This window comes from Capricornis sumatraensis, chromosome 3 (assembly GCF_032405125.1).
Source record: "Capricornis sumatraensis isolate serow.1 chromosome 3, serow.2, whole genome shotgun sequence".
Taxonomy (NCBI): Eukaryota; Metazoa; Chordata; class Mammalia; order Artiodactyla; family Bovidae; genus Capricornis; species Capricornis sumatraensis.
The window spans coordinates 32,077,070-32,105,011 of record NC_091071.1 but is presented as its reverse complement, the minus strand read 5'-3'; the positions used below and the strand labels follow the sequence as shown (position 1 = coordinate 32,105,011).

The 27,942-nt window shown below is 49.7% G+C and overlaps 1 protein-coding gene across 1 annotated transcript in view; it reads right to left on the bottom strand.

The window, feature by feature from the left end:
• Window positions 1-483: 483 nt before the first annotated feature.
• LOC138076182 (uncharacterized) overlaps window positions 484-27,942 on the bottom strand; it is a 168,243-nt gene continuing 140,784 nt past the window's right edge. Inside the window, exons 59-71 of the mRNA XM_068968400.1 lie at window positions 26,663-26,831; window positions 26,052-26,236; window positions 25,738-25,830; window positions 25,375-25,579; window positions 23,575-23,759; window positions 23,396-23,493; window positions 21,160-21,344; window positions 16,661-16,866; window positions 16,373-16,550; window positions 15,368-15,477; window positions 14,998-15,114; window positions 14,712-14,853; window positions 484-1,136 (exon numbers count right to left, since the gene is read on the bottom strand). Coding sequence (XP_068824501.1) covers window positions 1,132-1,136; window positions 14,712-14,853; window positions 14,998-15,114; window positions 15,368-15,477; window positions 16,373-16,550; window positions 16,661-16,866; window positions 21,160-21,344; window positions 23,396-23,493; window positions 23,575-23,759; window positions 25,375-25,579; window positions 25,738-25,830; window positions 26,052-26,236; window positions 26,663-26,831 — 1,878 coding nt within the window. The 3' untranslated portion in view covers window positions 484-1,131. The remainder of the gene's footprint in view (window positions 1,137-14,711; window positions 14,854-14,997; window positions 15,115-15,367; window positions 15,478-16,372; window positions 16,551-16,660; window positions 16,867-21,159; window positions 21,345-23,395; window positions 23,494-23,574; window positions 23,760-25,374; window positions 25,580-25,737; window positions 25,831-26,051; window positions 26,237-26,662; window positions 26,832-27,942) is intronic.

Below are 27,942 nucleotides of genomic sequence, written 5' to 3'. Positions count from 1 at the left end.
GTCCACACCTCACTGGGTTATTATAAAGTCAGAGGGAAGAGCAAATGTGTTTTGAAGAGCAGAGCTTGGACTCTGGAGTCTTCTGGTTGTAATACCCACGGCAACACAGCACCCCCTCCAGAGTGTGGGAATGAGCAGGACCACATCCCCCATTTGCATCCCCTGCTGGAAAGTCTAAAACCCTCTCAAGTTCCTCTTTCTAAACTTCTCTGAGCACCTGCTGTGTGCCAAGGATTACATGTAGGGAGGCCAAGGACAGCTGAGCACTGGCATCTGGCTTTCTGGTAGCCCCGAGCCTTATGGCTGACAGCTCACCCACTGCTCTGGACTCTTGATTCGGTGTAGAGGGTGTCTTGGGGGCCCCCTACTGGTAAGCGGGTTTCACAGCCACCCACGCCTCCCCCCTCCACCCCATCCCTCCAGTGGAACAGCCGACTCCACCAATCTAATACACGTGTGCTTGGATTCTGCCAGCTTTAATTTTTCAAGGGCAATGCCTTCCCCCAAAGAAAGTGAACAACTCTGCAGGCTGTACCCTTGGGGGCTGAATGCCCAGAGCACAGGTCCGTGGAAACTGGTCCCCTGGAACATTCAGCCTTAGAAACAGGATCTATGCCAAGAGGGAAACACCCAACCAGGCTTTGATTAAGGGATTTGGGACCATCCGTTCTCCTCAAGGAACCTCATGCCTCAGGGGAAGCCAATCCCAAGCTAGGAAGACCTGGGGCAGCCTGACTCATACAGCAGAGGCTTCAGAAATAGCAGCCAGGCAAGTGAAGAAATATCGCAGGCAAGAACAGTTCCGAAGTGGCATTCCCTCTCCAGAGCGGGAACCAGCGGGCCAGGCTGTCTCCTGGATCACAGGGCAGGTGTCGAGGGCTCCATCGCCCCCAAAGGTATTTCAAAATCACTAACAGCCCTTCTTTCCTGGATCCATCTCAGTCCTGATCTTCTCTGACTTGCTGGTATTTTGTGCTCATCATTCTACCCCAGACAAGAATCTTGACCTTGCTGGATGAGATGAGATTGTAGCTGGATGAGATGAGATTGTAGCTGGATGAGATGAGATTGTGGAAGAAGGAGAGGAAGTCTCAGATCTTTGGCAAGCCTGGTGCTGGCTCAGGCAGAATCTCAAACTGCAGAGAAAAGAGGAGAGAAGTATAATGCTTTGTAGACCCAGAGGACAAGGAACTCCCTGTTTCCTGGAATCAAGCTGGGGGCTCTTGTTACAGCCCCTGGCACACTACAGGCCCAGCAGGGTCAGGCCTCAAGTGGCCCCCATTAAAAGGGTATCTCCCCCTTTTAATGAGGAGATGGTTCCCAGCCTGGGAGAGGACTGGACCCCAGCACCTGATACTTTGGGAGTACAGATGATGTACCCAAAGTTGGTGGGTAAGTGGGTAAAAGAATCTGCCTGCAATGCAGGAGATGCAAGTTTGATCCCTGGGTCAGGAAGATCTCCTGGAGAAGGGAACCCACTTCAGTATTCTTGCCTGAAGAATCCCATGGACAGGGGAGCCTGGTGGGCTACAGTTCAGGGGGTCACAGAGAGTCAGACATGACTAAGCTATCTAGTCAGTTGGTGAAGGGGGAGTTCAGGAGCTGAATCCTGATGGAGAGAGGGTATCCAGGTCATGAAAGCAGTAGGGATATTCAGATGTTTCTGGAACACTCAGTGACCTCTGGATGACTTCTCTGCACTTTTAGAAAGAGCCACAGCCTTACCCCTTGGATCTCCAGTTCACTCTGAAGCAAGGACCTCTTCAATTTAGGGGTCACAGACCCAGGCAGATCCTCTGCACCTCTCTGAGCAAGACGCCATCAGGAGGTGAGTTTGTAAATTTTTTAAAAAATATTTATTAATTTTGACTGTGCCGGGTCTTAGCTGCAGCACACTGGATCTGTGATCTTGGTTGTGGCACACGGGATCTTTAGTTGCAGCATGCAGGATCTAGCTTCCTGGCCAGGGATTGAGTCCGGGCCCCCCTGCATTGGGAATGCAGAGTCTTAGCCTCTGGACCACTGGGGAAGTTCTAGCAGGTGAGTTTTAATCTCTGTTTCTTTCTTTTTCTGGTCTCTGTGTGATGGGCTCATCAATATAATACAAAATAAAAGCAGAGACAAGAGTGCCTGTCTCCTTGCCAACCTGCTTCTGATGTTTGTCCATCAGCTATGATGTTAAAGGCTGGGTACCAAATACCTCAAGTTGCCAGGTTAAGGAAGGTCCCTCCCAACCCTCATTTGCTAAGAGAATGTTTAAAAGGAAAGTATGAGCATTAGAGAAGCTTACTGAATGCCTGTTCTGTCATCTGTTGATATTCTATCTTTGGTTCTTTTTCAGACGTGATATTATACCTTTAATAGTTTCTAGTTCCCTGCCAGAATGTACAGTGTGTGTTGGAAAAACCCACTTCTGGATTCCTGTTTGGGTCTATTGTCTTGTCTGTACTGGTTCTTGTTCTAAGAATTTTGTCTCCTTAAGTGTATTTATTTTTTCTTAATAATTACAGCGGTTGTAAGTACAGTGTTTAGAGTTGTATCACCATGCCTAGCATATGAAATAGGTGCTCAGAAAAAGTTTCTCATTCAGAAGTTTTTAGTTGTGGCAAAATATGCATAACAAAAAAGCTGACCATTTTAACAGGTCAGTAGTGTTAAGTTACTTTCACTTTGTTGTGCAAACAACTCCCATCTCAGGAACCCTTTTCATCTTGCAAAATTGAAACCCTGTCCCCATTAAACAACTCCCATTATCCCCTTAGACCAGCTCATGGCAACCACCATCCTCTATGAATCTGACAACTGTAGGTGCCTCATATAAGGGGAATCAGAGAGCATTGGTCTCTTTGTGACTGGCCTATTTCACTTAGTGTAATGGCCTCGAAGTTCAGCCAGGCTGTGCTGTGTCATAATTGCCTTCCTTTTTAAGACTGAATAATATTCCACTGTACATACACACATATTTTGCTTATCCATTCAGTTGTTGATGGACACTCGGGTTCTTGAAACTCATGGCTATTGTGAAGAATGATGTTCTGACAGTCGTACAAACATCTCATTGAGACCCTGCTTTCACTTCTTTTGTGACATCATACCCAGAAGTGGAATGACTGGGTCATATGGTAATTTAATTTTTAATTTTTGGGGGCACTGCCATGCTGTTTTCCATATTGGTTGCACCATTTTACATTGCCGCCAACAGTGCACAACAGTTCCAATTTCTTCACATCCTTGCCAACACTGTTCTCTAAGTTTTGGACAGTAGCCACCCTAATGGGTGTGAATTTGTATCTCATTGTGATTTTGATTCACATTTCCCTAATGATGAGTGATACTGAGCATCTTCTCACGTACTTATTGGTCATTTGTATATCGTGTTTGGAGGAATGTCTAGTCAAGTCCTTTGACCAATGTTTAAACAGGTTTTGTTGTTGAGTTGTAGGTATTCTTTGTCTATTTGGAATATTAACCCCCTATCAGATAATGATTTGCAAGTATTTCCTCCCATTCCACAACTTGCCTTTATACTCAGTTGATCGTGTCATTTCACACACAGAAGTTTTTAATTTTGGTGATGTCTGGTTGGCCTATTTACTCTCGTTTTAAAGATTCATGTATACTTTTGGCTGTGTTGGGTCTTCGTTGCTGCACGTGAGCTTTCTCTAGTTGCGCGCACGGACTTCTCACTGCGGGGGCTCCTCTTGCTTCAGAGCAGCGCGGGCACCCAGGCTTAGCTGCACACACCACGTGGGGTCTTCTCGGAGCAGGGATCGAGCCCGTGTCCCCTGCAGTGGCAGGCAGATTCTCAACCGCTGGACCCCCAGGGAAGACTCCCCCTTATGTTTCCTTGTAAGAGTTTTACAGTTTTAGTTCTAATATTTATGTATTTTATCTCTTTTGAGTTAATGCTTTAATATAACATTAGAGATGATCGTGTGTTTTTCCCCCCATCATTCTGTTAATATGGTGCATTGCATTGATTTTCTGTGTTGAACCACTGTTGCATTTCAAGAATAATCCCACCTGGTTATGATGAATAATCCTTTTAATGTGCTCTTGAATTCTGTTCGCCAGTACAGTTGTCCCTCAGTATCCAATTGGCCTCAGGACCTCCCATGGATACCAAGATCTGTGGATGCTCAATTCCCCTATATAAAATGATGTAATATTTGCATACAGCCCATGTACGTCCTCCTGTATCGTTTAAATAATCTCTAGGTTACTTAGAATACTTAAATACAATGTAAATGCTATGTAAATAGTTGCCAGCATGCAACAACTTCAAGATTTGCTTTTTGGAACTCTTCCGGATTTTTTTTTTATCAAATATTTTCAATCTATAGTTGATTGAATCTGTGGATGTGGAACTCATAGGTATAGAGGGCCAACCTTTTTTTTTTTTTTTTTGAGGATTTTTGCATCAGTATTCATCAGGGATATTGTTCTGTAGTTTTCTTAAAGTATCCTTGCCTGGCTTTGGTAACAAGATAATTCTGGCCTCATAAAATGGATTTAAAGATGTTCCCTCTGCTTCAACTTTTTGTAAGAGCTTGAGAAAGCTTGATTTCAATTCCCTAAATCCTCGGTAGAATTCACTAGAGAGGCCATTTGGTCCTGGGCTTTCCTTTGTTGGGAGGTTTTTGATTACTGATTCAACTTGCTTGCTAGTTATAGATTTCTTGAAGATTCAGTTTTGGCAGGTAACATGTTTCTAGGAATTTATCCATTTCATCTTGATGGTCCAACTCATCATACAAGTGTTCACAGTACTCTCTCATAATCCTTTTTAGTCCTATAAAAATCAGTTGTAATGTTCCTGATTACACTTTGGATTTTTACTTACTTGGGTCTTCTCTCTTTTTAAATTAGTCAATCTAGCTAAAGATTTGTCAATTTTGTTGATCTTAAAAAAAACACAACTTTTGGTTTCATTGACTTTCATTTTTCTACTTTCTACTTCATTTATCTCTGAACTAGTCTTTATGATTTCCTTCTTTCTGCAAGCTTTGAGTTTGATTTCTTCTTTTCAAGAATCCTTAAGAAGTTTGGTTGTTGATTTGAGCTCCTTTTTTAATGTAAGGATTTACAGCTATACATTTCCTTCTTAGCACTGCTGCTGCTGCTGCTGCTAAGTTGCTTCAGTCGTGTCCGACTCTGTGCAACCCCACAGATGGCAGCCCACCAGGCTCCCCTGTCCCTGGGATTCTCCAGGCAAGAATACTGGAGTGGTGCTTTCCCTCAATTCCATAGTTTTCATTTGTCTCAAGGTGTTTTCTAATTTAGCCTGTATTTACCATTGGGTGTTTGAGCGTGTTAATTTTGTATAATTTATGATTTGTCCAGTTTTTCCTTCTGCTGTTTCTGGTTTCTTTGTGACTGAAAAAGAGTTTGTATGACTTGAAATTTTAGAGGTTTATTAAGACTTGTTCTAACCTGGACATTGAACATTGAAAACAATGCTGAGAACACTTGAGAACAATGCTGCTATTGGGTGAAGTGTTCCATGTATATATATATATGTATATGTCAGGTCTGGTTGATCTGCAGTGTTATTCAAATTCTCTGTTTCCTTATTAATCTTCTTTTTGGTTGTTCTATCCATTACTGAAGTGTACCCTCTTTCAGTTACTATTTGTATGCAATACCTTCTTTCCCATCCTTTCCCTTTCAACATGTGTGTGTCCTTAGATCTAAGGTGAGTCTCTTGAAGACAGCTCAAATTATTCAATTTTTCAGCTCCTGAACTTGTTTATTATTATAATTTCTACTTCTTTGTTGAGAGTCTCATTTTTCTCATACATTATTTTCCTAATTTCACTTAGTCGGCTCCCATCTTTCTTCTCCTTCAGCTTGTTGAGCATATTTGAGAAGTTGTTTTGAAACCTATCAGTAAGTAACAGGCCTTTGTTTCTTGAGAGTTTCTGGAGATCTACTTCTCTGAATGGGCCCAGTCTTCCTGCTTCTTTGTATGTCTTGTCATCTTTTGTTGGAACAGGGCATTTGAAAAGACACCCACCTCTCCCATTCTTTGCAGACTGCCCCTGTTCAGGGGAAGGCCTTCACTAATCAGCCTGGTATGAAAGTTCAGGGTTCTTTCAAATACTTTCTAGAAGGTTTATCTTTCCTGGGCCGGTCTGTGTATGCTTTAACTCCAGATTCCCAGCAGACTAGCCGTCTCACCCCCACTTCTCAGGGATTTAGATACAGTGTTGTATCCGTCTGTCCATAATCTTGCCCCCAGTCACCTGCAGGCCTGCAGACTCTTGGCAGCTGTCTCTGGCAGCAGCACCTACCCCTGCTTTCAGCAACCACCCACATGATATCCAAACCACGCCAGCCTTCTCATCACCACTGAGGCAGAGACAGGAACCTGTGCCCTGGCAGATCCCAGACAAGTCAGCACATTGCAAGCCAGTTCCATTCGTTTCCTTCTACCCCAAAGCAGGAGCCAGGAACCGACTGCCTTCTCTGAGAGTGTACGGGGAAGGCAAGCAAAAAAACATGCCATGAAATTTCCTACTGTTTGGAGTGAGACGTTTTCTCAGTCAGGCCGTCACTTGGTTGTTGCCGCTGCTTAACTGGTTTCTAGGGTTCTCACAAAGCTACTCTGGTCTGTTTATTGTTCCATAGTCAGTGTTTCCACAGAGGAATAAGGATTTGTAGATTTCTAGCCTGCCGCCTTGCTGATGTCACTCTCTGATCTTCCCCCTGGATTTTGATCAAGATATTTCCAAAGCACCATTTTTTGCTGTCTCGTCCAACATTATTAGATATCCTACCAGAAGGATTGTCCTGAATAGTCTACACTGCCTACTTTAGTACACTGTTTTAAATACCATCCTTGGGTTCCAGAGATTACTTCCAGTTGGTCATGATGTTCTCTTATGTCTCAACACATTTTTGAATTTCACTCACTAACATATTAGTAACATCTACATTCAAGTTTGCAGTTGGGCTTCTAACTTTCCTCTCTTGCCCTTGAGTTGTCGTCTTCCATCAGATAATACTAATTTCATTAAAATGAGTTGGGAAGAGGAGGGTTTCATTTTTATATTCTGGAACAGTTGTGGTACATTATTACAACTTGCCTGTAAAACTCTCTGGGCCTGCTGTTTTATATTTAATTTTAAAATCTATTTTAAAATAATTATAGATTGGGAGGAAGTTCAAAAATAGTATTGGCTTTCCGGGTGGCGCTAGTGGTAAAGAACTTAACCTGCCAATGCTGGAGGTGCAGATCTGATCCCTGGGTTGGAAAGATTCCCCTGGAGAAGGGCATGGCAGCCCTCTCCAATATTCTTGCCTGGAGAATCCCATGGACAGAGGAGCCTGGCAGGCTATAGTCCATAGGGTTGCAAAGAGTTGGACAGGACTGAAGCGACTTAGCACACACCACAAAGATAGTAGAGAGATGTCCTGTGTATCTTTTATCCCACTCACCCCAGTGTTTAAATCTTCCGCAATTATAGTACAATAACGAAACCCAGACACTGACATTGTGTATAGTTCTGTGACATTTTGCCACAGTTGTGGATTCATGTAACCACTACCATCAAACTACAGAACTGTTACATCACCACAAACATCTCCCTTTTTCTACCCTATTGGAGTCACACCCACTCCTCCTCCCAGTGGCTACTAATTTGTTCATTTTTATAATTTGTAGTTTTGAGAATGTTACAGAATCATACAGCACATGATCCTTGAATTTGTCTTTTTCCATTCATGCTTTGGAGATCCGTCCAAGTTGTTATCTGTATCAATAGTTTGTTCCCTTCTATTGCTGAGTGGTATTCCAGAGTATGGATGTACCAGAATTTGTTTAACTACGTACTGACCGTAGGCTATTTTGGTGGTCACAAGTTGCTCAAGATTCTCCAAACCAGGCTTCAACAGTACATGAACCATGAACTTCCAGATGTTCAAGCTGGATTTCGAAAAGACAGAAGGACCAGAGATCAAATTGCCAACATTCACTGGATCATCGAAAAAGCGAGAGAATACCGGAAAAACATCTACTTCTGCCTCATTATGCCATAGCCTTTGACTGTGTTCAGTTCAGTCATGTCCGACTCTTTGCAACCCCATGGACTGCAGCATGCCAGGCCTCCCTGTCCATCACCAACTCCCGGAGTCTACCCAAACCTATGTCCATTGAGTCGGTGATGCCATCCAACCATCTGATCCTCTGTCATCCCCTTCTCCTGCCCTCAATCTTTCCCAGCATCAGGGTCTTTTCAAATGAGTCAGCTCTTTGCATCAGGTGGCCAAAGTATTGGAGTTTCAGCTTCAACATCAGTCCTTCCAATGAACACCCAGGACTGATCTCCTTTAGGATGGACTGGTTGGATCTCCTTGCAGTCCAAGGGCCTCTCAAGAGTCTTTTCCAACACCACAGTTCTAAAGCATCAATTCTTCGGCGCTCAGGTTTCTTTATAGTCCAACTCTCACATCCACACATGACCACTGGAAAAACCATAGCCTTTACTATATGGACCTTTGTTGGCAAAGTAATGTCTCTGCTTTTTAATATGCTGTCTAGGTTGGTCATAACTTTCCTTCCAAGGAGTAAGCGTCTTTTAATTTCATGGCTGCAATCACCAACTGCAGTATTTTGGAGCCCCAAAAAATATAGCCACTATTTCCCCATCTATTTGCCATGAAATGATGGGACTGGATGCCATGATCTTCGTTTTCTGAATGTTGAGCTTTAAGCCAACTTTTTCACTCTCCTCTTTGACTTTCATCAAGAGGCTCCTTTAGTTCCTTTTCACTTTCTGCCATAAGGGTGGTGTCATCTGCATATCTGAGGTTATTGATATTTCTCCTGGCAATCTTGATTCCAGCTCATACTTCCTCCAGCCCAGCGTTTTTCATGATGTACTCTGCATATAAACTAAATAAGCAGGGTGAAAATATACAGCCATGATGTACTCCTTTTCCTATTTGGAACCAGTCTGTTGTTCCATGTCCAGTTCTAACTGTTGCTTCCTGACCTGCATATAGGTTTCTCAAGAGGCAGGTCAGGTGGTCTGGTATGCCAATCTCTTTCAGAATTTTCCAGTTTATTGTGATCCACACAGTCAAAGGCTTTGGCATAGTCAATAAAGCAGAAATAGATGTTTTTCTGGAACTCTCTTCCTTTTTCAATAATCCAGTGGATGTTGGCAGTTTGATCTCTGGTTCCTCTGCCTTTTCTAAAACCAGCTTGAACATCTGGAAGTTCATGGTTCACGTATTGCTGAAGCCTGGCTTGGAGAATTTTAAGCATCACTTTACTAGCGTGTGAGATGAGTGCAATTGTGAGGTAGTTTGAGCATTCTTTGGCATTGCCTTTCTTTGGGATTGGAATGAAAACTGACCTTTTCCAGTCCTGTGGCTACTGCTGAGTTTTCCACATTTGCTGGCATATTGAGTGCAGCATCATCACAGCATCATCTTTCAGGATTTGAAACAGCTCCACTGGAATTCCATCACCTCCACTAGCTTTGTTCGTAGTGATGCTTCCTAAGGCCCCCTTGACTTCACATTCCAGGATGTCTGGCTCTAGGTGAGTGATCACACCATCGTGATTATCTGGGTTGTGAAGATCTTTTTTGTACAGTTCTTCTGTGTATTCTTGCCACCTCTTCTTAATATCTTCTGCTTCTGTTAGGTCCATACCATTTCTGTCCTTTATTGTGCCCATCTTTGCATGAAATATTCCCTTGGTATCTCTAATTTTCTTGAAGAGATCTCTAGTCTTTCCCATTTTATTGTTTTCCTCTTTTCTTTGCATTGATCACTGAGGAAGGCTTTCTTATCTCTCCTTGCTATTCTTTGGAACTCTGCATTCAAATGGGTATAACTTTTCTTTTCTCCTTTGCTTTTCACTTCCCTTCTTTTCACAGCTATTTGTAAGGCCTCCTCAGACAGCCATTTTGCTTTTTTGCATTTCTTTTTCTTGGGGATGGTCTTAATTCCTATCTCCTGTACAATGTCACGAACCGCCATCCATAGTTCATCAGGCACTCTATCAGATCTAGTCCCTTAAATCTATTTCTCACTTCCACTGTATGGTCATAAGGGATTTGATTTAGGTCATTCCTGAATGGTCTAGTGGTTTTCTCCACTTTCTTAAATTTCAGTCTGAATTTGGCAATAAGGAGTTCATGATCTGAGCCACAGTCAGCTCCCGGTCTTGTTTTTGCTGACTGTATAGAGCTTCTCCATCTTTGGCTGTGTAGATCATAACAAACTGTGGAAAATTCTTCAAGAGATGGGAATACCAGACCACCTTACCTCCCTCTTGAGAAATCTGTATGCAGGTCAAGAAGCAACAGTTAGAACTGGACATGGAACAACAGACTGGTTCCAAATTGGGAAAGGAGTATGTCAAGCCTTTATATTGTCACCCTGCTTATTTAACTTATATGCAGAGTACATCATGAGAAACACTGGACTGGAAGAAACACAAGCTGGAATCAAGATTACCGGGAAAAATATCAATAACCTCAGATATGCAGATGACACCACCCTTATGGCAGAAGGCAAAGAAGAACTAAAGAGCCTCTTGATGAAAGTGAAAGAGAAGAGTGAAAAAGCTGGCTTGAAACTCAGTATTCAAACAACGAAGATCATGGCATCTGGTCCATGATTATGGCATCACTTCATGGCAAATAGATGGGGAAGCAATGGAAAGTGACACACTTTATCTCCTCGGGTTCCCACATCACTGCAGATGGTGACTGCAGCCATGAAATTAAGACACTTGCTCCTTGGGAGAAAAGTTATAACCAACCTAGACAGCATATTAAAAAGCAGAGCCATTATTTTGCCAACAAAGGTCCATCTAGTCAAAGCTATGGTTTTTCTAGTAGTCATGTATGGATGTGAGAGTTGGGCTATAAAAAAAGCTGAGCACCAAAGAATTGATGCTTTTGAACTGTGGTATTGGAAAAGACTCTTGAGAATCCTTCCTTGCAAGGAAATCAAACCATCCATCCTAATGGAGATCAGTCCTGAATATTCATTGGAAGGACTGATGCTGAAGCTGAAACTCCAATACTTTGGCCACCTGATGTGAAGAACTGACTCATTGGAAAAGACCCTGATGCTGGGAAAGATTGAAGGCAGGAGGAGAAGGTGACGACAGAGAATGAGATGGTTGGATGACATCACTGACTTGATGGACATGAGTTTGAGCAAGCTCCAGGAGTTGGTGATGGACAGGGAGGCCTGGCGTGCTGCAGTTCTTTGGGTTGCAAAGAGACACAACTGAGCGACTGAACTGAACTGAATAATACTGCTATGAATAATCATACACAGGTTCCTTTGTGAACACTTGTTTTCATTTCTCTGGGATAATATCCACGAATGCATTTGCTGGATCACATAGTAAGTATATGCTTAGCTTTCTTCCCAGTGACTGTAGCATTTTACCTGCCCACAGCAATATGTGAGAACAAGTTTATCCACATTCTTGCCCGCATTTGGTACTGTCCCTGTTTTTCATTTTAACTGTTGTAATAAGTGTGTAAAGTGTTATCTCATTCTCCTACTGGCTGGTACTGCTGAATATCTTTTCAGGTGCTTGTTTGCCATCGTGGGTGAAATGTTTCCACATGTCTTGTCCATTTTCTATGTAGATTTTTTTTTTTACTTAAATTTATGTTTAGGTTTTTTTTTTTTTTTTTTAGAAAAGAAACATGGTTCTCAAAGGGGAAAGTGATAAATTAGAGGAGTTTGGGATTCGTATATCCACACTACTATATGTAAATATAACGGATAACAAGGGCCTGCTGTATAGCACAGGGAACTAAATTCAATATCGTGTCATAAACTATAACGGAAAGGAACCTAAAAAGAGTGATATATAAATATACACACACACACATAAACTGAACCACTTCGCTGTACACCTGAAACCAACACAACATTGTAAATCAACTATATTTCAATAGAAACTTTTCAACGGGAGGATAATTGCTTTACAGTGCTGGGTTGGTTTCTGCCATACAGCATAAATCGGCCGTGAGCACACACATGTCCCCTCCCTCTTGAGCCCCCTCCACGCACCCATCCCCCCACCCCCAGGCCGTGGCAGAGCTCTGAGCTGAGCGCCCTGTGCTGTGCAGCAGCTGCCCCTAGCCAGCCATTTACATATGGTGGTGCATACGCATCGGCGCCACTCTCGACTGGCCCTTCCTCTGCTGCGCCCACAAGTCTGCTCTCTGTGTCTCTGTTCCTGCCCTACAAATAGGTTCATCAGTACCTTTCTCCTAGCCCTTGTATGTATGCATTAATATCTGATTGTTTTTCTCTTTGTGATTTACTTCACTCTGCATAACAGGCTCTAGGTTCATCCACAGGTAAACTTTGAGACTTGTTCCTGTATTCTAGATATGGGTCCTTTGTCAGGTATCTGCTTTGCAAGTATTTTCTCCCAGGATTTTGTTCTCCCGTTCTTCTGACAGGCAACAGCAGACAATTTTGATGAAGTCCGATTTACTGATTATTTTTTTTCTCTTTTATGAATCAGGCCTTTGGTGTCATGTCTAACAGCTCTTCACTAAACTGTACCTGTTGTTTTCAGAGGTGCATTTCAGCCTACAGATGCAGTGAATTTAACAGCTATGAGATGCTTTTAGATTTTTAATATTCCTACTCCAATCAGTTTGGGCAGATTGTATTTTTCTGGGCAATACTTTGTTTTGAAAGATATCAGCAAAGTTGAGCCCCCTTTTGAAGCCTGTCGTTTTGGCTCCTTGTTCCTAGCACTATTTGTTTGTGCGTCTTTTTTTTCCCTCTCTTGAACCATCCTATTGTTCATTTCTTCCTAATTCATTAATTTCCTTCTGCTTTCCTTGGTCTACACCAGGGATCAGCCAACGTTTTCTGTCAAGAGCCAGATAGTAAATATTTTAGGCTTGGTGGCTGGAGAGTCTTGGTCACAAATACTCTGCATCACAGCACAAAAGCAGCCACAAACAGCAAGTGAATGAATGTGCACGGCCGTGTCCCTTAGCACTAATGGACAACTCACCAATGACATTTTCAGGCAGTTCAGTGCTGGAAGTGTCCCATCTTAAATATCACCTGAACTGGGCATAGAATATAAGTTGACAATTATTTTCTCTTAATGCTATAAAGACTTATTCCACCATCTTCTGTCATTGCTGGTAAGAGAATGGTTCCTTGAAAAATCACCTCTTTTCCATTCGTTTTGGTGGCTTTGGGGACCTCTGCTTGGGTTTTCCACAGTTCCATGCATCATGGTAGAGGTTTATTTACAGTGTTTGGGAAACACTGTGCTTTTTTGTGGGGGCTGGGCGTGTCACACAGCATGTGGGATCTTAGTCCCCTGACCAGGGATCAAATCCACGTGCCCTGGGTTGGAAGCTTGGCGTCTTAACCACTGGACTGCCCGGGGAGTCTCACTGTGCTTCCTGGATCTGAGAACTTTCTCATTCTAAAATTCTTACTTCATCTTCCTCTTGTCATATTTTCCAGTTAATTTTCTCTTTTGCTATTAGCAACTTACTGACCAGAGACGAATTAATATGTTTTTGTTACCTAAATGTTATAAAATGTTATAGAATATTGACACCTATCAATATTTACTTACATAACAAATTGCCAGCCCCAGGCATTGGTTTCTGGAAAAATCGCCTGGTTCAATAATGTGTTGTCTTAAATTTCTGTGAATATTTTTTCATTTCTAGAAATCAGTTCTGAAATTGTGCTTATCTTTGATAATCTTTCATTCTAGCATCCAAAAGTCTTAGAGAAAGACTTTCTCCTTGACCAGACTCTACTCAGGCTCCTTTAGAACTCTTCTCAACTAGGTCCTGACTTTTGGGCTTCATGTCTTCGTTGTCCAGTTTCAGTAGGTCAGTCCCTTTATCAGGATCTTCCAGAGCTGATCACCTTGACCTCTGCAACTGGGTGATGTCTGATCTGCCTAGCCTGCCTTCAGCAACATTTCTGTTAGGTCAGTTTAGCCAGAATCTCCCCGACCCCTGATCTTTCCTTTTAGTAATCTTCCATCCACTGACCCCCTCTCCCCCCTGCTGCTGGACTCTAAATGCCCACTTCTCCTTGTTAAGAAATGAGCCCAGTCTTTCTGCCCCTACTGCAGTGGTCCCTGCATCTCCAGACCCCCAGTAAAGCCTGCCTAACTGTCCTTTTACAGGTGTCACGAACACTTGCTCCAGTATCAGGGACCCACGGCCACTGTTTGCTGCAGTCCGGGTAGTGGGACACGAGCCATGGGAATCGCACACGACTTGGTTGCAGGTGTGCCTGAGGGTTTCCAGACCTTGTAGGGTGTGTACATTCACATCTAAGGGAAGGCCTGTGGCTATGATTTTCAGCAACTGCCTTTACAGCTGCCTGACCTCCCCAAGCTCTCGTCTCCTGCACCAGAGGTCACCAGGCTCACTAGACCGAGTTTGGGGCCTCTTTTTGTCTTTCTTAGTAACTTTCTTAATAACTCCAGGGACTTCCCTGGTTAGGGAGCTGGAGCCCATGTGCCACAACGAAGACCTGGCCCAGCCAAATAAAAGTTAAATTTTTTCTAAAAAGTGCTCCTTTGCACATAACTTTGCTTTGCCTCTTAGTTCACTGTACAACAACTGTGTGTCCTCGGGGCAGAAGCAAAGATAGAGGAATAGGTTTTCCCTCCGGGATGGAAGCAGGGGGTCAGAGTGCTTGCTGGCGCGGCCACTCACCGCATTGTGGAGGCAGGTCCATGGGCACAAAGTCCCTGGCACACAGGTGGACATAGGCGGCGGCCAGGGTGCAAGCAGGCTGGCGCTCCTGGGTGCCACAGGTGTCCCGGGTGCACAGGCTGAGGAAGGGTGTTGGGTCCACCTGAAATCCGGCACCCAGAGTCAGTGTGCCTGCCCACCACACCCCGGGGAGTAGCACAGAGGAGGGGCATAGGCTATATCAGGGCGAGGGCCTCCTCCGCCCTGCGGTCCACCTGCTGCAGGGCCTCCGCGGCCGCACACTCACCACTCCGAAGCAGCTCGCCAGGCTGGAGTGGGGGTCGTGGAAGAAGGCCTGGCAGGTGGGGCTCTGTTCCAGGCACGCCGGCTGAGTCTTCTCCACGGCTCTGCAGTCACCAGCCACCTGGGGGCGTGAACGCAAGACTCAGGCCTCCTGCCTGGACCTCTGTCTCCTGGGCGCCTCCACTGAGTGCCCCAGCCACAGGAGGGGACCACCACCCCCTTGGACTAGGATGGAGAACCTCTGAAGCCCCGGAGATGAGGTCCCCACGCTGCTCAGGTGCACGGCCAATCCACACGGATGGTTCCCTATCCACCCCCAGTATCCTAATGATGATGCCCAGGCCCGCAGAAGGGCGGGCTGGCCAGCAGCTCACCTGCCAGGCCAGGGCGAACTCCTCCAGGCTGTTGGCCACCGTGCCGTCCGGCAGCATCAGCTCATTGCCAGCCTCGTTGTCATTGGTGCCCAGGAGGCCGGCAGACAGGCCTGTGGGGCAGGGAAGGCAGGACGGGCTGTGAGAGCCTGCTGGCCAGGGTCATGGGCATGGCCAGACCCTGCGTCCTCCAAGGGTGACTTCCCTAAACACCAGCCCTGGCTCTGAACCTTCTCTCCAGTGGGAGAGGAGAATAAGGATGGTGAAGGAAGTGTCTGTTCCCCTCCCGGGCCCTTCCCTGTCCACTGGCCCTCTCCCGAGTGGCCGGGATGCAAGGTCTTCAGTGTTCCTGGGATGGTCCAACCAGGTCAAGGGGAGAGGGCAGAACGTAGGGTCAGAGCCCGGGGCTCAAAACCTGGCACCGCTGCTCGAGGATGGGGACATGGGGGTGAGCAGCATAACGTGGGTCACCTGTCCCAGGGGACAACAGTGGAGGGATCAAAGGAGAAGGAGCTGACCATGCAGTGCAGCTCCTAAAACAGGGCAGCTGTCAACCAGCTGGCTGCATCCAGAGTTGTACACCCCTCAGTTCGATCCCTGGGTCAGGAAGATCCCCCCTGGAGGAAAGCATGGCAACCCACTCCAATACTCTTGCCTAGAGAATCTCATGGACAGAGGAGCCTGGCGGGCTATAGTCCATAGGGTCGCAGAGTCAGACATGACTGAAGCGACCTAGCGTGCACGCACTCCCTGAGGTAGGGGCTGTCCCAGCACTGACCGTGATCAAAGCTGGAAGAGATGAGCTTTGCACCTCTTCCAGTTCTGGGCTGTTCTGATATCTGCTCAGGTTGTGAACCCCCAGGACCAGCAGAGGCCCAAAAGCATCCCTGGGCCTCCCACCCTCACCCTCCCAAGGACACGGAGTAACTGCCCACTGAGGTCAGTCAGCCTCAGCCCCAGAAGCTGACTGCACTGACTCAGAGGCTGCCAGCGGGGGCCCAGACCCACCGTGCTGCCAGATGCTCAGAGTCAGGCTGCAGAGGCCAGCAGGGACGTCACAGGTGATGGAGACGCCATCCTCACTGGTCAGTTCAATCCTGGGGTTGTCCCTCCTGGTCTTGGTGGGAGGCAGGTCCCTGTCCAGACAGCTCTCCCCAGGCAGGGAGTTGCTATACAGCCTGTAGGTCTGTGGACCAGACAGGGGCTAGGACAGGCTCCACGGGGCACATGCGTGTGGACATGGCAGGAAGCAGGAAAGATGGCCGGTGACCTTCCCACCCCGCTCGCCAGGCTCACCTTCAGGCTGGGGTAGAGGGCGAGGATGGTGTGGTTCAGCCCCATGGTCAGCGATGTGAGCCCCGAGCCCGCCTGGTTTAGCATCAGCGAGAACGTGTCGTGAGCAAAGTCCTGGGCCAGCAGCAGGCTGCCACAGTGGTCCCCAATGCCCCACACCCGGCCGTCAAAGGTCACCACGTACCTGGCCCCGGCCACCACAGCGTGGTCTGGGGAGAAGAAGCCAGAGGCAGGGTGAGTGGGGCCCACTGTGCTGGCTGTGGGGTGGTGGGGGACCTGGAGCCCACAGGGCAGCCCAGGGTGTCCCTGCTCCTTGGCTGGTGTCCTCAGGGGCAGCCCACCTGGGGAGTGGGGTCTGTCTCCAGGAACCCCAGCTTCTAGACAACTTGAGCTCTAGGGATGCCCCGAGGTGAACAGTCTACAGCCAAGTGGGCAACAAGAAGGAACCAAGGGGTGGTGCACATTTTAGCACTGGGGACCCTTGGAAACTCCGAGTGAGAAGCCTGGGCACATGTTACATGATTCTGTTCATACAGTTTGTAACAGGCAGATCCACAGACGGAAAGTGGACTGGGGATGGGGACAGACAGCTAAGGGATGCAGGGTGTCTTTTGGGGGTGAGGAAGGTTCTGTAGTTGACCTTGTTGATGGATGCACAGTGGCCACTGAATCGGACACTTTAAATGGACGACCTGCAGCCTCCTAAGGCGATAGAAATATGCAGAAACAAATGGGACCTGATCAAACTTAACAAGCTTTTACACAGCCAAGGAAATCATGAATGAAATGGAAAAACAACATACAGAATGGGAGAAAATGTTTGCAAACCGATGTGACCGACCAGGGCTTAATTTCTAAAATATAAAACAGTTCATACAGCTCAATATAAAAAAAAAAAAAACCCAAACCCAATAGAAAAATGTGCAGAAGACCTAAATAAACATGTCACTAAAGAAGAAATAGCCAACAGGCACATGAAAAGATGCTCAACATCATTAATAATTCAAGAAATGCAAGTCAAAACTACAATGAAACACCATCTCACACCGGTCGAAATGGCTATCATGAAAAATTACCGTAAATGCTGGAGAGGATATGGAGAAAAGGGAACCCTCCTACACTGTTGGTGGGGATGTAAGTTGATGCAGCCACTATGGAAAACAAGTATGGAGGTTCCTCAGAAAAGTGAAAATAGAATTACCACGTGATCCAGCGATCCCACTCCTGTGCATATATCCAGACAGAACTCTCATCCGAAAAGATACATGCAGCCCTGTGTTCATAGCAGCACCGTTCACAAGAGCCAAGACATGGAAACAAACATCCATCGACAGATGAACAAATAAAGAAGATGGGGTGCGTGTATACAGTGGAGTAGCAGCCATTAAAAAGAATGAAATCATGCCATGTGCAGCAACATGGATGGGCCCAGAGATGGCCATACTGAGTGAAGTCAGAGAAAGACAGACATATCTTATGTGTAGAATCTTAAAAAAAAAAAAAAGTGATACAAATGAACTTACTTACAAAAGAGCAAGAGATTCACAGACTTAGACAATGAACTTACAGACACCGGAGGGGACGGGTAGGGGGAGGGACAGTTACGAGAGTTTGGGACTGACATGTACTGGGTTGGCCAAAAGGATCTTTTGGGTTTTTCTGTAAGATGTTACAGAGTGAACTTTTGGGCCAACCCAATACATACCACTATATTTAAAACGGATGACCTACAACAAGGACCTGCTATATAGCACGGGGAGCTCTGCTCAATATTATGTAACAACCTAAATGGGAAAAGAATTTGAAAACGAGTAAGATATATGTATGGGCTTCCTGATAAAGAATCCACCTGCCAGTGCAGGAGATGCAGGGTTGATCTCCAGGTCAGGAGGAGCTCCTGGAAAAGGAAATGGCAACCCACTCCAGTATTCTTGCTTGGGAAACCCCATGGACAGAGCAGCCCGGCGGGCTGCGGTCTATGGGATTGCAAAAGAGTTGGACATGACTTTGAGACTAAACAACAAGATGCGTGCACATGTGTAACTGAATCACTTTGCTGTCCACCTAAAACAAACACAACATTGTTACTCAACTATAGTCCAATATAAAATAAACAGTTAGAGACAAATGCCATATGTCACTAGCATGAGGAATCCAAAACATGACGCAAATGAGCCTATCCACAGAACAGACTCACTGTGGCCAAGCGGGAAGGGGAGGGGTCAGGGAAGGACTGGGGTTGGGATCAGTAGACGCAAACTATTCCATGTAGGATAGATCAACTACGCGTGTATGGACAGCGTAGGGAGCTATATTCCATATCAATAACCATAAATGAAAAGGAATATTTTTAAAAAGCATATGTATAACTGAGTCACTTTGCTGTACAGCAGAAATTAATACAATATTGTAAATCAGTGACATCCATACTTCAGAAAACAACAAAAGGATTTACACCAGGTTCCTTGCTGGGAGAAATATCAATAACCTCAGATGTGCAGATGACACCACCCTTATGGCAGAAAGTGAAGAAGAACTAAAGAGCCTCTTGATGAAAATGAAAGAGGAGAGTGAAAAAGTTGGCTTAAAGCTCAACATTCAGAAAACGAAGTTCATGGCATCCGGTCCCATCACTTCATGGCAAATAGATGGGGAAAGTGGCTGACTTTATTTTTCTGGGCTCCAAAATCACTGCAGATGGTGAGTGCAGCCATGAAATTAAAAGACGCTTACTCCTTGGAAGGAAAGTTTTGACCAGCCTAGCTGCTGCTGCTGCTAAGTCGCTTCAGTCCTAGCATACTAAAAAGCAGAGACATTACTTTGCCAACAAAGGTCCGTCTAGTCAAGGCTATGGTTTTTCCAGTGGTCATGTATGGATGTGAGAGTTGGACTATAAAGAAAGCTGAGCACCGAAGAATTGATGTTTTTGAAGTGTGGTGTTGGAGCAGACTCTTGAGAGGCCCTTGGACTGCAAGGAGATCCAACCAGTCCATCCTAAAGGAGATCAGTCCTGGGTGTTCATTGGAAGGACTGATGTTGAAGCTGAAACTGCAATACTTTGGCCACCTGCTGCGAACTGACTCATTTGAAAAGACCCGGATGCTGGGAAAGACTGAAGACAGGAGGAGAAGGGGACGACAGAGGATGAGATTGTTGGATGGCATCACCAACTCAGTGGAAATGGGTTTGGGTGAACTCCGGGAGTTGGTGATGGACAGGGAGGCCTGGAGTGCTGCAGTTCATGGGGTCGCAAAGAGTTGGACACAACTGAGCGACTAAACTGAACTGAACCACACCTTTGCCCCCAAACTGAACTGACCACGTCATTTTATTTATAAAGATGAATGCAAATGGCATTTTTCCATCTGTCTCTCATTTCTTGTCACCGTTGACAGAAGGTCAGAATTTGTTGAATTGTACCCACAGTTCAAAAAAGACCTGGGTAGCAGGTGGACTGTAACCTCACTGAAGCTACAGCAAAGAGACACATTCACTATTTTAAGAAAAAGTACAAAGGCTCCGTCCCACAGGAGGGAGGTACCACTTGGGCCAGGCCCTGCCCTCTTCACAGTGAGCAGAATGGGGCTTGAGACAGGGCAGTTCTGACCTACCCGGCCAGCAGAGGAGCAGAGGCTTGGGTAGGGAGCAGATAAGAGAAGCCCCGTCTGTTGAACACACACCCAGGCCAGCCCATGGTAGCCTCACAAGGAGGGTCCCTCTGTCAGGTGTCAGAGCCAAAGGTCATAAGCCGACCCCAGATCACACATGTGGAACCTGGGGACCATGCTGTTTCCGGTTGCCCCACTGCCTGCCAGACAAGTACCCCTGACTCCGGTGGCTCCCACCTGCCCGCATTCCCACCTGTCCTCACCTGTGTGATCACAAGACCCCCCCCCCCCAGGCTACCCACCACTCCTTGCCAAGCCCTGCCCACCGACTTGAGACCCTCCCGGGTGCCAAAGGCATATACCCGTTACCTCCCAAGTGAGCCACGTTCCCCCTCCCAGTGGCAGAGAGGTGGGACGGGTCGCCAGCACACACTCGGAGGAGAGAATGCAAACTCCCAGGCGGTCCCAGCCCCCAGAGCTGTGACTGCTCCTGGCCCTGCCTCTGGCTCGAAGTCTTGCCTGACAGTCTGGACTCGATTAGTGGCCTTCTGGCTGCAACTGGAGGTCTGTTTTATGCTTTTCCTGCATAGTCCCCCCCAGAGGGAGCTGGCCTGGTCCTCATTCACTCGCCATGCTTCCGTGCTGGGCTTCAGGCTCAGGCTGTGACTTTCTGGACAAATGCCTTGGATCTGAAGCCCAGCCTTAGTCCTGTGTGACCCTGGGAAGCCCAGTAGCCTCAGCACTCAGCCTGGGAGCAGATGGGCCCAGCCCGTGATGCTAGGGTGTCCCTGTAGTAGCAGGGGATGGTCCCACTGTCCATCTGTCCCTGCCAGGTCAGGCCGCTGCATCCCAAAGGGCAGAGGGGCTCCCAGAGAGGAGGAGCGCAGGACTTACATCCAGAGGGGGCCCCCAGCAGGCCATGTTTGAGCCGGTGGTACTCGGCCAGCACGCTGGTCCCGTACAGTGCTTGGAGTGGCCGCAGCAGCAGCTCTTCCACCAGGTGGCTGGTCACGCGGGCCACATCCAGGGACTCGTCCCCTGCCGGCAGCATCGGCAGCGTTACCACCACTGAGCAGTCCCTGGAGGGAGCACAGAGGAGCTGGGAGACCCCAGCATGAAGGCCTCCTGACCCTTCCCAAAGTGCCTGATGGCCCAGGCCTCAGAAAGACAGCTTGCCTCAGTGGGGTGTCCGGAGGGCAACTCAAATTCAACAGGCCAGAAAGGAGCCCCACGCCACCCACTTCCAGCACAGCAGGCCGAACAACAGCCCCAAAGACGCCCAAGCCGCTGAAAGGCTACATCATCTTAGGTGGCCAGAGGGACTATGTAGGTGTGACCACACTAAAGATTCTGAGACGGGTTAAACATGTGCTCACTGGAATCACAGTGGACCTTGTAAGAGGCAGGAGGATCAGAGGAAAGCTATAAGGACAAAGGTCAGAGGGGAGAAGCTGCTCCACTGCTGGCTTTAAAGATGGAGGAGGGGCCACGAGCCAAGGAAAGGTGGCCAGTAGAAGCTGGAAAAGGGAAGGAAAGAACCTGAAATTCATTTTGAAATTCTGACCCCTGGAACCACACGATAATGCATCTGTGTTGCATTAAAGCCACTGAACTTGTGGTAACTTGCTACAGCAGCCATAGGCAACGAAAAAAGCTCTAAGCTGATCCCTGTACCCTAGTCACCCCCCTTACTCCACAGATGAACCCTCCACCCTTTCAATATCAAAGCCAGAACCCTTGGAGTCATCCCTGCCTCTTCTCTTTCACCACCTACATCCAATCTGTCAGCCAGTCCTACAGGCTTGTTCAGAGTCTGACTGCCTCACGCTCCTCCATGGCTGCCACTGCCCGGTGCAGCCACCCTCCCATCTTGCCTGGACCATTCTAAACTGGGCTCCCCACTTCTGTCCCCCGCTTCCTGCCCCCAGTCTTTATTCTCTACATGGGGGCCAGAGGGATCTTATCAAATGAAAGGCAGAGCATGTCCTTCCTCAGCTCGAAACCTCCTGTGCATTCCAGAGGCCCGTTATCTCCCTAACTGCTCCCCTCCACTCCAGCTCCCCCTGGCCTCCTTCATACTCCTCCAGCAGCAGGCGCATTTGCTCCCCCAGGCCTTTGCACAGGCTTTGCCCTCTTCCTGGAACTCTCTTCCCATGACTCCACCCAGCTCACTTCCTCGCCCCTCAAGGCTCAAATGCTGCCTTCTCACTGAAGCCAACCATGGCCTCACTCTTTAAAATGCCCCCATCGGCGTCTTCCCTTGCAGTCCAGCGGTTAAGACTCTGCGCTTCCACTGCAGGGGCGTGGGTTCAGTCACTGGTTCGGGAACTCAGATCCAGCATGCTGCACCACATGGCCAAACTAATCAATTCATTTAAAGATTAATGTTTAAAAAACGCCCCCATGTCCTTTTTTTTTTTCCTGTGGCATTTAGATAACATACTAGCTCAGGGGCTTACCAAGTGGCACTAATGGTAAAGAACCTGCCTGCCAATGCAGGAGACGTAAGAGACATGGGTTTGATCGCTGGGTCAGGAAGATCCCCCGGAGAAGGGAATGGTGACCCACTCCAGTATTCTTGTCTGGAAAATTCCATGGACCGGGGAGCCTGGCGGGTCACAGTCCATAGGGTCACAGAGTCGTACCTAACTAAGGTGACTTGGCACACACACTACCTCAAAGGTGGGTAGACTACGGTCTATAGCCAAATCCAGCTTGTGTCCTGTTTTTGGACAGCCTACAAGCTAAGAATGGTTTTGATATGTTCAAAGAATTCTTAACAGAAACAAAAGACCAAGGCTACATGAGGGGCCAGCTAGCTACAAAACCTGTACACATCACTTATCAGGCCATTTATAGGAAGGCTTGCCGCCCCTGAGGGGCAGATAACCTGGTCACTGTCTCCCCAGGCAGCCAGGGGGAGGGCCAGAACCTGTCCCACTCACCACTGCATCTGCAGCATCTAAAACCCCACCTGCTCAGAGAGAGCACTTGTAAAATATCTGCAGAATGAAGACCAGACCTCAGTTTTCTGATCTGTAAAGTGGGGATGAAAATGCCTCTGGAAGGGGAGCGGATGAGGTAGAAGGTGTGCCTGGCATGGGGCAGGGCCTCAGAGGGGAGGAGTCACCTGGCCGAGAAGCTGTACAGGTGCAACAGGGGTCTGCAGAGCCGCCTCAGTGCCCGTGAGAGCGTGGCGTCGGCCCAAGACAGCATCCGGTGGGTGGCCTGGATGGGGTGGGGACCGCAAGAGCAGTCAGGGCCATCCCCACCTGAGAGGCCGCCTCCCGCCCCTGTGCCCCACCTCACCAGCTCCAGGGCGCCCCCTGTGGCCTCCAGCACTGCCCCAAGGGGCCCAGACCCCCAGGTGCCTGGCGTCCCGGAAACCCAGGCCTGCAGCTGCCGCAGGGCCTCCTCTGCCCGCTCTCGCCATACACCATCCAGGGGCTGCACCGTCACCTCCAGGTAGGCGTCCTTCAGCGTGGCCAGGGGCCCTGCAAAGGCAGCCACCACCCCCCTGAGGCCTCCCGGGCCTGGCAGCAGGTGCAACACTGCTGGCTGCCTCCCAGGCCCATGCAGGGAAACCAGCCTGCCTCTCCCAGACGACCCGGGCCCCCAGGAAGAGAGCCTGCAACCTAGAATGAGGTGGTGGCACTAGAGACTGTGGACGTCCACCCAGCAGGCCCAGACTGCCCGTCTGCAAGGCCCGTTCACAGGGCAGCCCCTGGCTGGATTCTGGGGGAGTCCTACCATTCCCAGACCTAGTGAGAGGGCCTTCCTGGGCCTGGGGTGCACAGACAACACGCTGAACACCCCCTTTCCTTCTGTGAGTCTGGGACATCAGTCTGTGCCAGGCAGGGGCTCCCACCTGACCACCCCGCAATGAGAAGCCTGGGTGTGGAGCCTCTAGTGAGCTCCCCTGGGCAGTTATGTCTGACACGTGTTGTCACAATCTGAAGCTAGGGGTGCTGAGGGCATTCTGTGCGCCCCCACTGGGGGACGAGTCTGGGAGCTCGTTGAGGTGGGGGGGCGTCTCCCTGGAGCCTCCTCTACACCTGTCCCTCCGCAGCCTGGCTCTGTTTCTTGGCCCTTCGGCTGCAGGTGCAACTCCAAGCTGAGAGCCGAGTCCTAGTGAGTCATCAAGGCCAGGGTGGCCCTGGGATTCTGACTAGACACACAAGCAGGGGTGAGAGGACGCTGAACGGCCAGTCTGGCCCAAGCACCGGCCAGTCTCAGGATGGCCACCCTGGTGCTGGGCAGGGTCCTGGGGGTCCCCCACTGGGCCAGCTGTCAGCCCTGGTGCTCCCGGACCCTGGGAGAGGCTGGAGGGTCCCGGTGTCGCCAGGAGGGTGCTAGGGACAGCAGCCGTCACAGCCGGCGCGGCCTCCCTGGTGCTTACTGCAGAACCAGAAACAGGCCCTGGAATCTACAGCAGTGGGCTTCGCAGAAATACAGCTGTACGCCCTAAAGAATTCAGGCAGAGGCTGAAGAAACTCAGGCAGAGGTCCCAGAAGAAATAAGGCGGTGAGCACGAGGGATGTGAGCTCGGAGACCTACAAGAACGGACGCGGCTGGCTTCCCCAGCGGCTCAGTGGTTAAGAATTTGCCTGCAGTGCAGGAGAGGTGGGTTCGGTCCTCAGTCGGGGAAGATCCCACATGCCGAGGAGCCCGTGCACCGCAACTATTGAGCCCAGAGACGTAACTACTGAGTCCATGTGCCGCAACCACTGAAGACCCCTCAGCTAGAGCCCACGCTCCGCCACGAGAAGCCTGTGCACCACAGCTAGAGAGTAGCCCCCCTGCCCCGCTCGCTGCAACTAGAGAAAAGCCTGCCCCTCAACAAAGACCCGGCACAGCCAAAAACAGCAATAAATCAGTAGACTCATTCTTTAAAAAATGCACACTGCTCCCCAAGTCTGAAGAGTGTAGGTCCATGAGAAATAAGGCAGAGGACTCTAAAGGAAGTTGGGTGCAGGCCCGCTGGAAATCCAGTGGTCTTCCTGCTCGAACCAGTGCCCTGGGCCAAGTGTGAGGGGCCTGGGTCAGGGGCCCTGGGGTCAGGCGTGGATCAATCGGGGCACGGTCACACCCCTTCGCCCCTGCACTCACGTTCTAGCTCCTTCCGCAGCTGCTCCAGCCCCGCCCGCAGCCTCTCCAGGGAGAGCGGCACGTGGAGGGTGAGTGCCTGCCCAGCGGGGCTCAGGCCCCACAGTGCGGCCACCGCCCGGCCACCGTCCCGCACGGCCCCCAGCCCCGCCTGGCACAGCTGCAGAAGCGGGCCGGCCATGCCATCCAGGGCACCTGCTGGCTGCACCTGGGCAGGGAAAACAGAGGCCGGATCAGTGTGAGGGTCTGGGGCCACCTGTATCCCTTGTGTCCTCAGAGGGGGCCCCAGACAGAGAAGAGCAGCAACCCCGCTCAGCCCCACACTCCCTCCCTTCTCTAGCGACACCCCAAGTGCATTCTACCCACCAGGCGCTGGAACCGTCTCACGTAGGCGTCCAAGCTGTGGATCCTCTCCTCCAGCCCAGCTTGCGCCTGGGACCCGAGAGCAGCCAGCCTGGACTGCAGACACAGAGGGACAGGCTGGCCCCCCGGGAATGCAGCGGGCAGAAAGCTCTCGATGCCAGCAGCAGGGCTGCAGACCCGCATGCCACGCTACGGGCTGTCTGCCTCCGCTTTCCTTGGCTCCACTGGACTCGGGGAGCCTGGGCCTGGGCCTCAGGGTGGGGCTTGGGTGGGGGTGGTAGGAAGGGCCACCCCTCCCCCGCCCCCAGCCATCTTACCTCCACGTGGCCCAGCAGGGTCCCCTGGCAGCCGCGTGCGGCCAAGCGGAGGCTCTGGTTGGCAGCCTCCAGGGTCAAGCGAACCAGCGGCTGGACGGGCTGCCCTTGGTCCTGGAGCAGGGCCTCCACTTCTGCCGCCCGCCTGTGGGCGCAAGCCCGCAGCAGCACGCTCTCCTCTTGGCTCCCTGGGGCCAGGAAGGGACCTGCCGCTGAGCCCAGGACTCGTCCATCCGCCTCCCAGCTGCCCACTCCTCTGGCACTCCACAGCCTCCTATAGCTCCCCACTGCCCACAGGCAGAGGCTCAATGGCCCTGGGACTTGAGGGCCTCAAACTGAGCTGCCTACGTCAACCTTCGGACCCCCCACCTCACCCCCGAAGCCTGGTTTCTTCCCCATCCCCACACCCACCTCTGATCCAGACCTTCCGCCAGCCTCTGCTGGCATCACAGTCAATCCAGGTGGCCATGGAGAGCTCCTCTCCTCCTGGCTGGGGGGGGTCCACGAAGCCCTACCAGGGTTGCCTTTGACTTTTGAGCTCGCAGCACCCCAATCTCTGACTTCTCCTGGGCCAAGCTGAGCCCCACCGAGCCACACCCAGAGCCTCCACTCACCTTGCTCATGGGCCACTGAGGCCTGGAGGCAGTTCGGGGCCCGAGACACTGACAGCCTTACTTTCTCATCCCCGTCGTCCACGCTTCCCTCCAGATGGAGCAGGCTTCGAGAAGCCGAGGTGGAGACGTGGCCCAGCAGGCCAAGCCACTGAGCTTTGGGGCCACGGAGCTGGGGGAGGGGGCAGAGGCCTGAGTGGGGCCTGGCCCCTGCCCTCTGCTGCCCCAGACCTGGGGAGAGGTGGCTGGGGAGACAGGTTGAACCTTCCAGGGGAAAGGCAACGCCCACCCCACCCCATACCTTCAGGAGCAAGCGCCAGGTCCCCCTCACCCGACGACACTGCCACAGGCCTCAGCTTATGCTCATGTGCACTTGCTCAGTCATGTCTGACTCTTGCGACCCCATGGACTATACCCCGCCAGGCTCCTCTGTCCATGGAATTCTCCAGCCAAGGACAGTGGAGTGGGTTGCCATGCCCTCCTCCAGGGGATCGAACCTGGGTCTCCCACATTGCAGGCAGATTCTTTATCGTCTGAGCCACCAGGGAAGCACAGGGCTCAGAATCCCTACCGACTGCATAAATGCTTATTAAAATCCACATCCAGGGACCCAACTGCGCACGGACACAGCATCCAGATGGCTTAAGAATTCCTGATGCTCAGGCCTCACCCCAGAGACTCTGACCTAACTGACTGGGGGAGGGGCTGGGCCCTGGCATTTTAACATCCCCAGCACCTGTGTCCCCCACCCGGCGAGGTTTTCCGTGTCTGCAGGAGAACCACTACAAATGTCTCTGCAAGCTCAAGGAGACATGGTGGGTGGCGCCTGGCATAAAGGCCGGGCCACTGAGCAGTTCGTCCCAGCCCCTGTAGCCACCAGCCTAGAGGGGAGGGGACACAAGACGGGTGGCTGTTCAATCACCAAGTTGCGTCCCACTCTTAGCAACCCCATGGACGGCCAGTGAAACGACTGGCTGGAACAACTCATGACATACCAATAAAATAGTACTGAATGTGTGTGCTCAGCCACGTCTGACTCTCTCACGACCCCATAGACTGTATGCAGCCCTCCAGGCTCCTCTATCCACCGGACTGCCCAGGCAAGAATACTGGAGTGGGCTGCCTTTTCCTACTCCAGGGGATCTTCCCGACCCAGGGGGGGCAGAGTCAGGAAAACCCTCAGCGGCCTAAAGGGAAGGAACCCTGAGGGAGACCCAGGGGGAGGGGAGACAGCAGGCTGACTGAGATGCAGTTGTGGGGGAGGCGAGCCCCCTCAGGCCTGA